Genomic DNA, 14,413 nt, shown 5'->3' with positions numbered 1-14,413 from the left:
CACGGCACATTAAACCAGTTGAATTAAAGGTAATTCAATGTTTGTTAGTGTCCCCATTCACTGCTGGTTCAAATGGTAGCAAGTCCAGACCTCAGAGACCTGCTCTGTTGCCCCTGGTGGTTGAAATCTGAAGCGTTCCTGAATGGCTGGGGAGGAAAAGAGGGCCAGACAGACCGACCGACAGACAAAGCCTCATGTAGGCCGAGCCCCTGGGTCTGGCAAATAGTATACAAGCTCACAAGGCATGTTTAAAGTGCTCTCGCTTCTTTTTGGCTTGTTTTCATAGATTTGGTTGCTTATTTCTCTCAAAGTCTGGCAACACTGCCTGCCTCCTACGACACAGGCAGACGCCGTACGTCGTGTGGGATGTCTCTCAGCGTAGATATTCTGACATGTGAATGAATGCAGTGTGTGGTTGGTTGGTGACTTGGTGTTTATTTGTATGACATTTATGTATCATTAGTGTGGTCATTTAGTGCGGTCACCACCAGTCACCACCATGTCAGTGTTTCACGACGAGGTGGAGATAGAGGACTTTGAGTTCGACGAGGAGACGGAGACATATTACTATCCCTGTCCCTGTGGAGACAGATTCGCCATAACTAAGGTAAAAAGTAGTTGTTAGTCTGTCTGTCTGTCTGTCTGTCTGTCTGTCTGTCTGTCTGTCTGCCTCTCTAGCTGTCTGTCTCTCTAGCTGTCTGTCTGTCTGTCTATAGCTGTCTGCCTCTAGCTGTCTGTCTCTCTAGCTGTCTGTCTCTCTAGCTGTCTGTCTCTCTAGTTGTATGTCTCTAGCTGTCTTCCTCTAGCTGTCTGTCTCTAGCTAGCTGTCTGTCTCTCTAGCTGTCTGTCTGTCTCTAGCTGTCTGTCTCTCTAGCTGTCTGTCTCTTTAGCTGTCTGTCTGTCTCTAGCTGTCTGTCTGTCTGTCTGTCTGTCTGTCTGTCTGTCTGTCTGTCTGTCTGTCTGTCTGTCTAGCTGTCTCTCTAGCTGTCTCTCTAGCTGTCTGTCTCTAGCTGTCTGTCTCTAGCTGTCTGTCTCTCTAGCTGTCTGTCTGTCTCTAGCTGTCTGTCTGTCTGTCTGTCTGTCTGTCTGTCTGTCTGTCTGTCTGTCTGTCTGTCTGTCTGTCTGTCTCTCTAGCTGTCTCTAGCTGTATGTCTCTAGCTGTCTGCCTCTAGCTGTCTGTCTCTAGCTGTCTGTCTCTCTAGCTGTCTGTCTCTCTAGCTGTCTGTCTCTAGCTGCCTGTCTCTCTAGCTGTCTGTCTCTCTAGCTGTATGTCTCTAGCTGTCTGTCTCTCTAGCTGTCTGTCTCTCTAGCTGTATGTCTCTAGCTGTCTGTCTCTAGCTGTCTGTCTGTCTGTCTGTCTGTCTGTCTGTCTGTCTGTCTGTCTGTCTGTCTGTCTGTCTGTCTCTAGCTGTCTGTCTGTCTGTCTCTAGCTGTCTGTCTGTCTCTCTAGCTGTCTGTCTGTCATTGATGTATGCTGACTCGATCAAATGCATCTACGATAGTCTTGATCCAAGGCTGCTTTAATGCAGTGATGGTCACTTGTTATTATACATACTGTGTGATTAGTCACTGTAACTATTTCAATATAATTATGCAACCCACCCTTTCTCTCTTCAATGCAGTGATGATGCAACGTAGTTACATATGGTCACATTCTGACTATAACTCTTTCAATGTAGTGATGCAACATTAACAGCTAGTTGCATTAGCCTCAGATTGATTGATTGAATACTTGATTAGTCAGAAATGGAAACAGCACGTGGTACAGTCAGCATTAAGGCTAAAACGTCCTGGGAACTTGTTTCCATTGTGGTCCTATGTTTTCAATTCAAGATTCAGTGGTGGAAAGTACATGTACTCAAGACTTAAGTACTGTACTTAAAGTCAAATTATTAGGTATTTCTACTTTCCCCTAGTATTTGCAATTTTCAGTACTTCATACTTCTACTTCGCTACATCTCAGAGGCAAATACTGTACTTATTACTCCACATTACAATTATTAACGCTTATATACATTGCCTCGTTGAAAATGGCAGATCTACAAGGTCACAACGCGTCGGTAGTGCAATGGTTCTCAGACATTTTCATGTCAAGGACCCCCAAATTTATATGAAAAAAAAAGAAGTACCAGGGAGTAGGGACCCCCATGCAAGTTTAAATGAAATCAAGATCTTTTGATAATAATTTGAGCTTGTAGATCGGCCAGGGGGTCCCCAGCAAAATTAACCACTTTATTTATTTATGTTTTGCTTTTTACCCCCTTTTCTCCCCAATTTTGTCATTATGCCAATTAATTGTAGAGCTTGTAGATCTGCTTTATTTATTTTTTTAATTAGAAGACCAAGTACAGAGCCAAAGGTCAAGTTAACAAAGTATTGAGGGTTTAAGCGGGTAAATGTCTGAAAGTACACGTTAAACATGAATCCAACATATTAATTGAAAAAATAGTGTGTAAAATAAACGAAAAACATTAATTTACACAGCACTGTGTTACACACCACAGTGCTGTCAAACAGGTCTCTGAACCTATCTATGAAATGTAGTGGAGGGGGGTCCCTGCTTCATTTCTCTCTCAGCTAAGTGGTCCTTGACCTGAAAAAACCTTAATCATGTGCCATTGCTCTTCTTCCATTCAACAGGAGGACTTGGAGAACGGTGAAGAAGAGGCCACGTGTCCCAGTTGTTCACTGATAGTTAAAGTGATCTATGACAAGGTGGGTGATCAACGTATGTACAGTGTGTTTTGGACATGGTCATACACTACTACAGTTAACCACTTAAACCCTATATGGTTTAATGAGTCCCTCAGGGCTCTATACCAGTGCTTCCCAAACTTTTTTGAGACTATTAGCTTAAAGGAGTACTTAACCCAAAAAATGACTTATTTTCTATCAATAACACACCCCATGAAGCATTGAATTCATGGAGATTTTTTTGTTTTCTCACTCAACATTAAACAAACCAACATACAGTATAAGTGTATACAGGTTATAGATCTTTTTAATACCAAATTGGCCAAATTGTCAAATGTAACGGGGAAAAAAAAAGAAAGACACAAACATTGTGAATCCACAACCTCACAACGCCTCACACTGCAAGGCGTGGTGAACTTGTAGTTTGGCTATTTTCACAATATTTATCTGTGGAGCCAAGTATATTTACGAATGTCTGGCTTTTAGGGCTTCGTTAACAAAAGTTGCACAGGGCAGATATGACAAATAAATTACATAATTTAATAACTTTATACTTCTTCTTGTCGTGTCCACAAAACAGTCAGTTACAAGGCTTGGCTAGATGTGGTTCAGCCAAAGCTGAACACATTGCTGTCCCTTCTCATTATGGTTGCTGCATGGTTTGTGGTTCAGTGCCACAGTCACAAACAACGTCCCCGTCATTTAGGTATCCCCATGGCTTTTGCACGTCCAACACCAGATCGTAGTCTGTTAAGGCATTTCCACACTGTGTGGTTGATGTCTGTATACTACTGTGTGTAGTTATATAAAGTAGGTGTAACTGTAAGTTATACTAAAAAGGAAAAAAACAAAAAACAACTTGAATAGTGTAAAAAAAACTATCTAACCCAACTAGTAGATCTGCTATTTCCCCTATTCTGGATATTTTTTTAAATATATGAACATTTTTCAACACGGAAACGATTATGCAAAGCAATTATTGCGATAATCTCAAATAACTGCGATCATGTAATAATCGCGACAGGCCTACTCATTCATTTTAATATCTGTGTGTGCGTGTGTGTTTGTGTGTGTGTGTTCCAGGAGGAGTTTATGTCAGGAGAGATGGTGGAAGCTCCGTCGTCGACAGAGACCAAACTGGAGGCGGTTCAGGCGTGACCAAGCAGGACGTGCACTGCGACCACTGCCTTCACCCCCGTCACCGACCGCATACCTCCACACGCGCTATGCATGACCAAACAAGGCCTTTTCTTCACGGACGTGCAATAGAAACCCCCAAACAGGACTGGACTGAGCACAGCACCGGACCGGAGCCGTCTTATCCTTATTTATACTTATTTATCACAAGGAATGTTTGCTGTGAGCACACACATACGCACGGCTTCTGTTCGCCGTTGACAATGAAACAAAATGGCCTTTTTTTCCTTTTGACTACAGGAACACAAGAGAACTGTGTAGACTTATTTCACAGGTGCTGGATTTGTTTTCCGTACACTACGGCTCGGCATCAGATAAGGTTCTCTGAGAACCTAATTTGGGCCCTCTGCTCAGGTGGTTTTAATAGCTGATCTACAAGCTTCCAACGCGTCACAATGCGATGTATTGTGAGCTTGTAGATTGGCTATTTTCCCTCTCCTTTTTTTTTTTTTTTACGACGTAGCCTACCTCTCCCGTTCTAGTTATAATGGAAACGCAAAAAACGGTATAGACAGTTGTAGAATTCTGTTCTAAATCTAATCTCCGGCACAAAAACCTTTTAAATGGGTTCCGTGGCCTAATGGGTATCAATTTAGGGGTTCTCGACATGAAAATGTTTGAGAACCACTGCTCTGGGGTGCCCAGATGGTAGTACTTAATGATTATCTCTCTTCCTTCACGTGGATTTCTCCAGCTGTTTGGCAGATTTCGGCACTCAAACCTGACTTATGCATCTGTTTTTGTTTCAGCCTCAAACTGTACTATCCACAAGTTTTCCAAACCCCGTTTTTGGAATTGATTTTGAATTGCATTTGTTTCCGTTAACACTGTGCTCACAAAATATGTAAATAGGTCTTCTAGTATTAACAAAAATAATAATCAGATTTTATCTTCTATGTGACTCATCATGCTTATTGTGTGGCGAACACAATAAAACTTTGTGTTGAGAAGGATTACACTTCTTGGGTTTTAATTGTAATTGCAAAATGTGTCCAGCAGAGGGAGCCCTCAGACAAGGATAAATTGCACTGCAAAGAAAGGGACTCATCAAAGGTAGTGTAAGTGAAATTCTTTAGGTTTTCATTAGAAAGTGAGAGCTCTACATTCAGAATCATTGCTTTAGACTTGAAGTGTTGTTCAGTAACAGCGAGTCTGTGTCTCTCCAGCTCTATAAACAGGAATACATTTTCAGCTTTTTTTTTTTTTATGTATTATTAATAAAATGAAACGAACACAATCTACTCTCATGGGGGTCCCTGGCGCTATATATGTTCAGGTGGGGGTCCATGGTCAAATGCATATCGAATTGGGGGTCCTTGATATGGAAGGTTTGAGAACTGCTTAAAGAGATGGGTGTGACACCCATCTCTTCGTCTCTGCTTTCAATGGGCCTGATATATTTAGGCCACCTTTCATACAAAGTACATTTGCTTGAATACTTAATTAATTATATAAAGGAGGAAAATATCTGTTATTTTCTATACTTAAGACTTTCACTCCACTACACTTCAAAGGAAGGGATAACTATATAACTAACTACTTAAGCCTTATTTCCAATAGTTCACAACACATCGCAGAAGTGTCACAATCCGGTTAACAGGCCAATGGAAGTGTGTGTTGAAAACAAGGTGTGAAAAATCATGACCAATTTAGGCTGGGCAATATATCGATATTACGGTATATTGATATTGTGATAAGACTTGGGTTTTAGGATGTCGGAAAATTGTGATGGAGCATAATGGTCTCTTCTAATTGTAATCACCTCTTTTAGACTTTTCAAAACAATAAAAAATGTCACTAAATATGCAACAAGTGAGTTTGTAGATCTGCTATTTTATTTGCTTCTTTTTTTTTGGGGGGGGGGGGTTATGTTGTCACAATATTGATATCGAGGTTTATGATCCAAATAGATAATTGTCCATATCACACGGATCGATTTGGAGATGGCCAGAGCGCATCTTAGTGTGTGTGTGTGTGTGTGTGTGTGTGTGTGTGTGGGGGGGGGTGGGGGGGGATATGTACTCTACTGGGATAAAGCTGGAGGTGAATCCATATGTGAATAAAAGACAATAATATAGGAAAGGAAGCCAGAGAGAGAGAAGAGAGAGAAGCGAGGGCCACACAATAACAGGATCCTTCATGTGACCTTGAGAAGCCTGGCTGGCCTTTTCTCCAGGCTGCTGCTGGAGGTGGTGTTTACTGGTTGAAGTGTTGGAACTGGGAGACCGGTCCATACAGTACGTCTAAACCAGTGGACTCTCAACCTTTCGGATTTCTAGGACCACGGGCCCCCCATTTGAAACCATCTTTTCATCTCGTCAAAGTAAAATCCTCAGTGTTTATTTAACTCAGAGAGCGTGCAAATGGACCCATTTGGTTCCGTTTGTACCAGCCAGGGCGTCCCCAGCAAAGGTATAGTTAACATATAGCATAATCATCTTAACCACTTTATCAATTTATATGGGCTATTAAAAAAAAAGTAGATCTAGCCGATCTATGGGGGGGCAATACAATTTGGGGGTCCTTGACTTGAAAGGTTACTTCCCCCAAAACTTAGTAGCATTGGAAAATGATGGGTACATTTTCATCCATTAAAATGCAAAAAGTAGGACAAAATTGAAAACAAATCAAAACAATATTTTCTGGTGATTCATACTGTCCTCCTTATAGACGGGTTTCCGTGCGACGTCATCACAGAGTAGAATGCGCAATCTGCACATGCCCGGGTAGAACGAACCGGAAGCGCCCTTCACTCTGTTATTATAGGCATAATAGGCATAATGCTGCTATTATATACAAACAGATCCAACTTCCGACAAATCATTTTTATTGAGTAAACAAGATATTACAAACTGCATAATTTAATCTACTTTCATTAAACCCAGTGAAGACCATTTTTTTATGAATGGACATTTGACCAGAGCTGCTGCGGGTAATGGCGCCCTCTATAGGCTCACTTTAGAAATTGCATGCAAATCCCTCTCTTGCGCGCGCAGCATCCTCTCATGTTTACTAACAGGAAACCTGTCTATATAATAAATAAATGTATACACGTACAAGATTTGTGTTTAAATGTTTCAAAATGTTTCAAGATTGTCTTGAAAAGCTCATCGCGACGTGTAGTGAACTTGTAGCTTATTTTCACATAAACTGATTTTGATGCTATATCCTATTAACCAGTTTTGCTGGAATCCCCTTGAGGACCCCTGGGGGTCCCACTCCCTGAACCCCACTTTGAGAACCATGTATGATGAGATGTGCACGCACACAAAAGCATGTTTGTGTTGAAGGCAGAGAGAGTGCTTCGGTTTACACTCCATGCATATTTGAAAGATAAAGGGTTTTAATCCACTAACATTAACATTTAAAACATGTATGGCTGCTGCTGCTGCTGTGTGTGTGTGTGTGTGTGTGTGTGTGTGTGTGTGTGTGTGTGTGTGTGTGTGTGTGTGTGTGTGTGTGTGTGTGTGTGAGAGACACACAGAGAGAGAGAGAGAGAGAGAGAGAGAGAGAGAGAGAGAGAGAGAGAGAGAGAGAGTGTGTGTGTGTGTGTGTGTGTGTGTGTGTGTGTGTGTGTGTGTGTGTGTGTGTGTGTGTGTGTGTGTGTGTGTGTGTGTGTGTGAGAGAGAGACACACACAGAGAGAGAGAGCGAGAGAGAGAGAGAGAGAGAGAGAGAGAGAGAGAGAGAGAGAGAGAGAGAGAGAGAGAGAGAGAGAGAGAGAGAGAGAGAGACTGTGTTGTCACCACCATGACTGCCTCGGAGCTTTTTTCCCTCATGGCAGGTCTGACGTCACCGCCGGTGGCACAGCGAGCTGGAGAGAGAGAGAGAGAGAGAGAGAGAGAGAGAGAGAGAGAGAGAGAGAGAGAGAGAGAGAGAGAGAGAGAGAGAGAGAGAGAGAGAGAGAGAGAGAGAGAGACAGACACACACAGAGTCAGGAAGAGGGCAGACGCAGCTGCGCTGCCTGTTGTATTTAACGTGTGAACACAGATAACAGTAGAATAAACGGTATAGCGTCACTGTGGGATTACTAATTGACTACAGCTTGGCGTTCCACCTCTGTGTCACACCTCTGGATGACACACACACACACGCAGTTAACACACACACACCACCACAAGGTAAGAGGAAAGTTCAGCTCTCAATGAATGAATGAAAGAAAGAAAGAAAGAACGAAAGCGCAGTTCTGTGTGTGTGTTTGTGCGTGTGTGTTTGTTTGTGTTGTGGCTGTTTCTCACTTGTTGGTTTGTTGGAGGCAACAGGGAATGTTTCCACAGATGAATTTTCGAGTGCAGCTATGTGTGCTTATGTCTGTTGTTTATGATGGAAAAAAACGTGTTTGTTTGTGATGAGAGGAGCGGCGTGGGGTTTGTCTTCTTCCCTTTGTCCACACGGCTCTGCGAGGAGAGAGGGAGAGAGATGGGTGGATGATGAGTGGATGGGCTGCTTTGTGAATCGAACGGATGGATATTCATTATTCAACAGATAAAACACTGATTTGGAGTCAGGTGAAGAGTTAGTGTTCTCCTCGTTGCTGTTTTAAAAGCTCTCCCCGTTTACCCTGTCTGTCATTTTTAGCCTACACTTTCTCATGTTGCATTGGCTTGGCTTCTATCTATATCTATCTATCTATCTATATGGGCTTGTTGAGTAGCCTAGTACTCCCAAATCCTGAGTGTTTTTAGCCTAATGTGTGTTTTTAGCCTTTTAGAGGGTTGCCCTTGTTTTAATCTCTCAAAACAAAGGTTTTTTTTGGGGTTCCCAGATTCCCAGATTGGGGGGACGGACGTTGTACACCTGCTATTTTTTAATTGATTTGTAAAATGTTGAATCATTTTGATAATTATTTAATATAAATCTTGTCTTCTGTGGGATCCCGGGCAAAACATTTTCAGATGGGGATCCGTGGCTGAACGCATACAGTACAGTATATACATTTAGGGGTCCTTGACATGAAAATGTTTTAAGAACCACTGCTATAGTAAAAAATAGGCTGTATTGTTTTTCTACTTGCCTGGGGCCTTGTTGCGCTGTGAATCACTTTGAAATGAAATTATTTGTTATCACAGCACTTTATATATAGAGAGAAGTTACCATTTCATCCACAGTTACAGCCTATGTCTATACCACCAACATACACTGTTGCTGTAATCTGCGGATCACTGACTGTTACATACACACTCATGTGGCAGTGCACTTATTGTCCTCTGTGACACTTTTGTAAGCTTCACGATAATCTTGGTTAAAGGCATAGTATGTAACTTTGCCCTGTGTTTACATAACAAACAAAAAATACTTATTTTGTTTTAAACTAGTCATTTCCCTCTATACCAGCAGTCATCATCAGCCACTGGAGTAGTGTGGTGTTTACAGAAAAACTCTTTATTTATTAAACTCAGAAAACTCTTATTTAGAACATTGTTTTAGAACATTGGTTCTCAAAAATAGCAGATATACAAGCCCACAACTCGTCACTTTGTGCCGCACTGCAAGCTTGTACATCTGCTATTTTTGAACATAATTTTGCATTTTTTTAGATGGGGGTCTGCGGCCAACTATACTGATTTAGAAGGCATTTGTAGAAATGGCCTCAGGTCTTAATGGGTTAAGGTGGGGGATTCCCTCTGCTTGGTCCTTGGTTTGTCATTTTTCTGTTTGGGGTTACAGAGACATCCACCCTGGGAGGTTTGTGCATGTGGTGCATATCAACATGACATCTTTGGGTACGGCAGAAGAGAATCTCTATAAGCCTGAATAATTTACCATTTGTTTACCGGCAGAGCTTTTGGTGGATTAAACACTGTATCATTTTTTTTAGGTCTGGTTTGTTGCGATGGTTCTTCTCAGCCAAGGAAACGCTGTCCGGGGCAAAGATCAACTAACAGGGATGGGTACAGCAGACCAGTGGTTCTGAAACGTTTCAGGCCGTGGCCCCTCAAAATAATCCTATTTGAACTGGGGAGGAGTTGAGGCATTGCATTTAGTTTGACTTGGTTTCACAGATAAATATTGTGAAAATAGACGCCTAGATCAGCTATTTTAAATGTTTACCTCTTTCTTATATTATTTGACCAATTTGTATAGTATAGTTTGTTGATTATTTTTGATGCGGTAATGGTCTTTTTTTCATTTAATTTGACTTTTAGGTATTACTGTAAATAGCTCTTAAAAGTCATTACATTTTAACTTGACTGTCATCTGGAAACCCCCCAGAATCCTGTGGGGATCCCCCTGGGGTCCCAACCCACAGGTTGAGAACCACTGCAATATACAAGCCTTGCTAAAACCAAATCTGCTGAAAGGATCTTTGGTCCTCACTAATGCTCATTATAAGAAGGCACCATTTTTGTCTACTCATTCTGTGTCTCATTGATGGGACAGTTCAGAAACCAACCTACCAGTGACATCATCGATGGGGACTTCCAAGCTAATAGAAACTACAGGCTTTCTTTTCCTGGGAAGTTAGCATGCTGAAATAGATGCTATTGTTCTTGCATTAAAAAAAGATTAAATCTTGTTTGAAGTAACCAAACCTGTCTACCGTACCGATGATGTCACTTGGTAATAGGCAGTTTTCTGAAGTGTCCACAGCCCTCCTCTGAGACACAGAGTGAATAGACAGAAATGGTGCAATATTATATTGAGCATTTAGTGAGGTCCAATTATATGAAGATAGGTTGAAAATGTGGGAAGTGGTTCTATTCAATATCTTCCTTATTACTTTTTTCATTTTAAAGAACATTTTTTAGGGAAAATGAAAAAAAGAAAATACAATGAGAATTTCAATAAATGAAAAAAGTAATCGAAAAAACATGGCCCCTCACATATTAGGAGGTCAGTATAAGTCACCATGCCGAACCAAGGAAGAATGTTTTCGATTAATTTATCATGGTTAAACTGGAGTTTGAAGTTACAATGGGTTTGTATAGGAAGGGGGCGTGGCTGATAACATTATATCAAATATCTAAATGCTGAATCAAGCAACATAAAAACTGTCTGGGGTGAAACACAAAAGACTGAGTAGATGTTAAAATGACCCCAAACATGTTAAGTGAAATATCACTTTAAGTGGTTAACACCAGTTCATTTGAGGCCTTTCATTCTACTTTCCATTCATGGAAAAGAAAAAATGTGACCTGAATCTTCTCAATGCCTGACGTACTTACTATTCAGATGGTTCAGAAGCAGAACTTCTCTGTTGGCTGGAAAACCTGTTATGTCCCTATCTCCAAAACCATTACTTTAAAAACAAAAAGGGAAAAAAAGAACCTGTGTTCCAATGGCTCCAATATAAGCTCTGGTTTTCATTGGTTCAAGACACACTTAAACACTTTCACTTTCAAAATGTTTCAAAAATAGCCGATCTACAAGCTCGCAGTGCGTTGTGGTGCGAGGCGTTGTGAGCTTGTAGATCACTCAGCCTTTTTGGCTACTTAAACCTTATACTGTTGTCTGACGAAGTAGAGCATTCATTTACTTAAAAAAAATAATAGTACAAGCCAGAGATACAAGGTTTCTGCCCGACAGCAGCAACAACAACTGTTTTGTTAATCAGAGGTCTTATGATGACTCAGTGGCCTCATAGCAACGTGTCGCATCATGACACGTTGCTATGAGGCTATGAGGCTTATGAGCTTGTAGATCGGCTTTTCAAATGTTCAAATAGCCGATGCAATTGGGTTTGAAGTGCTCATGTAGCCTAGTCGCTTCTTTGGGCCTTGTTTCATAGACATGGTTGCTTATTTCTCTTGCAAGATCTGGCAACAGGGGTGACCTGCATTCAAACCCGGTGTGTTTCAGCGAGAGGACACCGTGATTCATTTCACATCGGAACGGTCACCGACGACTTGTTTCTCCCACCGATCGTGGTTCTGTGTGTGTGCGTAATGTACTTTTACGCACTTGTACCATCAGCTGAGACTTATCCGGGTCATTATGATGTATATTTAGACCACAGTCGCCTGAGAGAAGGAGAGAGAGGAAAGATTAAGATACAATAAGGGGAGGATGAAGTTTCTCTCTGCTTTGATATACGACTTGCAGAAGAGCACTGTTCTCTCCTCTGTATCAGATTTTAGTCCCCACTCCCAAAGAGCAAACCGCTGATCCTCCTTTTATCGGAGGCAAGAATCACTTCATTCACATGGGTACACGAGTGACATGGTGACACAGTACACGGTGGCACACATGGCACACGGACAATGGCACGTCACACAATAGACTGCAAGCAGACACCGCGTGACACGACGATATAAACTGTTGACGACAAGCCCCGGCGTCCGCCTGCAATCCGACACCATTGATTGGACGTTGCTATCACGTTTCTGTTGCTGTGATTGTCACTTTCTTGATTTCGGGTTTTGATTTGAGGCTAATGGGTTCCTTTCCCCCCCCCTTTTTTCTTTTTGTCGTTTCTCGTGTTCGTGTTTCGTTCGGCATGGCGCCGAACGGGCCCGCCACTTCGAACAGGGTAGTCTGTCTCTCTGTATCTACTGTATGTCTGTCCCCACAAAAGTAGACCAATCACAGCTGACAACAAAGCTCAGTTGACTCTGGCAATCACGGCTACAAAGCAAAAAACTAAACAAATAAAACAAATGAACAATCACTGCAAGGCCAAGCTTCATAGGCCATTGGTTCTCAAAGTGGGGTCTTTCGGGGGGTGTTTCCACCAGGGGTCCCCAGCAAAAGCAGTTAACATAGCATCACAATCATTTTAACCACTTTATCCATTCATTTGTTGGCTATTCAAAAATAGCAGATCTACAAGCTCACAGCGCGTCACTTCGTGCCGTGCTGCGAGTTTGTACATCTGCTATTTTTGAGAGTTTTTGAAAACTCTCAAAAATAGAGTCAAACAGCGAGTTTGTACATCTGCTATTTTTGAGAGTTTTTGAAAACTCAAAAATAGAGTCAAACAGTGAGTTTGTACATCTGCTATTTTTGAGAGTTTTTGAAAACTCTGAAAAATAGAGTCAAACAGCGAGTTTGTACATCTTCTATTTTTGAGAGTTTTTGAAAAACATTTTTTTTACACAAACCTTCTCTTCTGGGGCCCCCTGGCACAAAACCTTTTCAGATGGGGGTGTCCCCGGCCATTTACATTATCATCTTCGGGGTCCTTGACCTGAAAGAAGTTTGAGAACCATACTCTCCGTTATCAATGTTAGCACTTGAAACTGTCATCACATAACTGGTGCTTCGGTTTTTTTCCCCCGCTTTTTTAAAATGTAATCACTTGTGTTGTTTGTGAAATGTTTTAACATTTCTGTAGATTAAATAAACTCGACTACATACGGCTAAACTTACATTCACATCATAAATCAAAACGGGCTAAAGCTTTGTTTTACAACGCAAACACACCGATTACAGGCCCCCAAACTACAAATAAGAACGTGACTTGCATTCACTTTCCAATGTTCTTTTCACAAAACAAAAACCAACGGCTAATGTTGAGAGAATATATTTACGTGTAATGCTTCCCACAGTACAATGCAACCAAACCAACGGCACTCAAGGCATCAGATATCAGTGCCTTCCCGTCTTAATCCATTAAAACCGTGAAAGCATCTGTAATTTTACATTTTAGCTATGTATTAAGCACATTGGTTGGCTTTTCAAAAATAGCAGATTTACAAGCTCATTGAATGCACTTCTGCTATGATCTGCTGCCTTTGAAAAATCATGAAATATTTGGACACATCTTTGCATATTTATTAATTTAAGCAACTCAAATCTTTCCTCCTGGGAGTCCCTGTAACAAAAGTGTGTGTGTGTGTGTGTGTGTGTGTGTGTGTTTGTGTGGTCCCTGAGGTCCCTGACATAAAAAAGGTTTGAGAATAGAGAGATATAGCAACATACAGTAGGTTATTTCAGAAAACTGTTAGGGTTAAGGAGACATTTGTAGAATCGGCCTCGGGTCATCATGGGTTAACTCGGCCTCTCACAGCGCTACACTATTTTCAGCTGGCTGATAGAATAATAGATAATTGCAATGTGGTGAGTCATGCATTAGTTATGTACCACATGGGTGGTACGAGACATTTGCTTTGCCACATGCATTCCAGCTCTTCAGCCCATGGTGCCAGAAATAGGATCTTTTATCACGAGGGAGTAGAGGATCAGATCAATACAGCATCAACCCAACCCCTCCCGAATGACTGTCATGGCTAGAAAGGGAGTCCAGGGTATTCAAGGTGAGCCAAGTCTGACTCAATTCATTCAAGTGTACTGACACAGTTATCCAGTGTCCTAGTTTTTAATCCCTTTTAATAGAATGTTTTTTGGTTAGATTGGGAAAGTAGGCTTAAAGGGCTTATTTTTCTATCGATTAGTCACCCCATGGAGACTTGAATATTGATATTTTTTAGTTTATGTCGCATTCCTAAGCCAATAATTTGATGACCAGTGGACCGGTAGGCAGCGGTTCCGGTAGGAGACACAAAGGAGACTCTTTGTGTCTCCTACGGGAACCGCTGCCGGTCAATTATTGGCTTAGGAATGCGACAAAACTAAAAGAAATA

General features: G+C 41.5%; 1 protein-coding gene across 1 annotated transcript; it reads left to right on the top strand.

Annotated features, from left to right (window-relative positions):
• The first annotated feature begins 367 nt into the window (after positions 1 to 367).
• Positions 368 to 5,643, top strand: dph3 (diphthamide biosynthesis 3). Its single transcript, XM_084051228.1, has 3 exons — positions 368 to 607; positions 2,641 to 2,715; positions 3,778 to 5,643. Exons 1-3 carry the CDS (start codon positions 500 to 502, stop codon positions 3,850 to 3,852), a joined length of 258 nt encoding a protein of 85 aa, XP_083907354.1. The 5' UTR covers positions 368 to 499; the 3' UTR covers positions 3,853 to 5,643.
• The last annotated feature ends 8,770 nt before the right edge of the window (positions 5,644 to 14,413 follow it).

The sequence above is a fragment of the Gymnoscopelus microlampas genome (genome assembly GCF_963454915.1).
Source record: "Gymnoscopelus microlampas genome assembly, chromosome: 24".
Classification (NCBI taxonomy): domain Eukaryota; kingdom Metazoa; phylum Chordata; class Actinopteri; order Myctophiformes; family Myctophidae; genus Gymnoscopelus; species Gymnoscopelus microlampas.
Note: the sequence above shows the minus strand (reverse complement) of the source record. Positions and strands in the feature narration are given on the sequence as shown.

What these genes read in the sequence shown, in the direction of transcription:
- dph3 (XM_084051228.1), top strand. Translation starts at nt 500, where the DNA reads ATGTCAGTGTTTCACGACGAGGTGGAGATAGAGGACTTTGAGTTCGAC. An exon ending in ACAGATTCGCCATAACTAAG is followed by an intron (nt 608 to 2,640) that starts GTAAAAAGTAGT and finishes TCCATTCAACAG; the next exon opens with GAGGACTTGGAGAACGGTGA. An exon ending in TTAAAGTGATCTATGACAAG is followed by an intron (nt 2,716 to 3,777) that starts GTGGGTGATCAA and finishes TGTGTGTTCCAG; the next exon opens with GAGGAGTTTATGTCAGGAGA.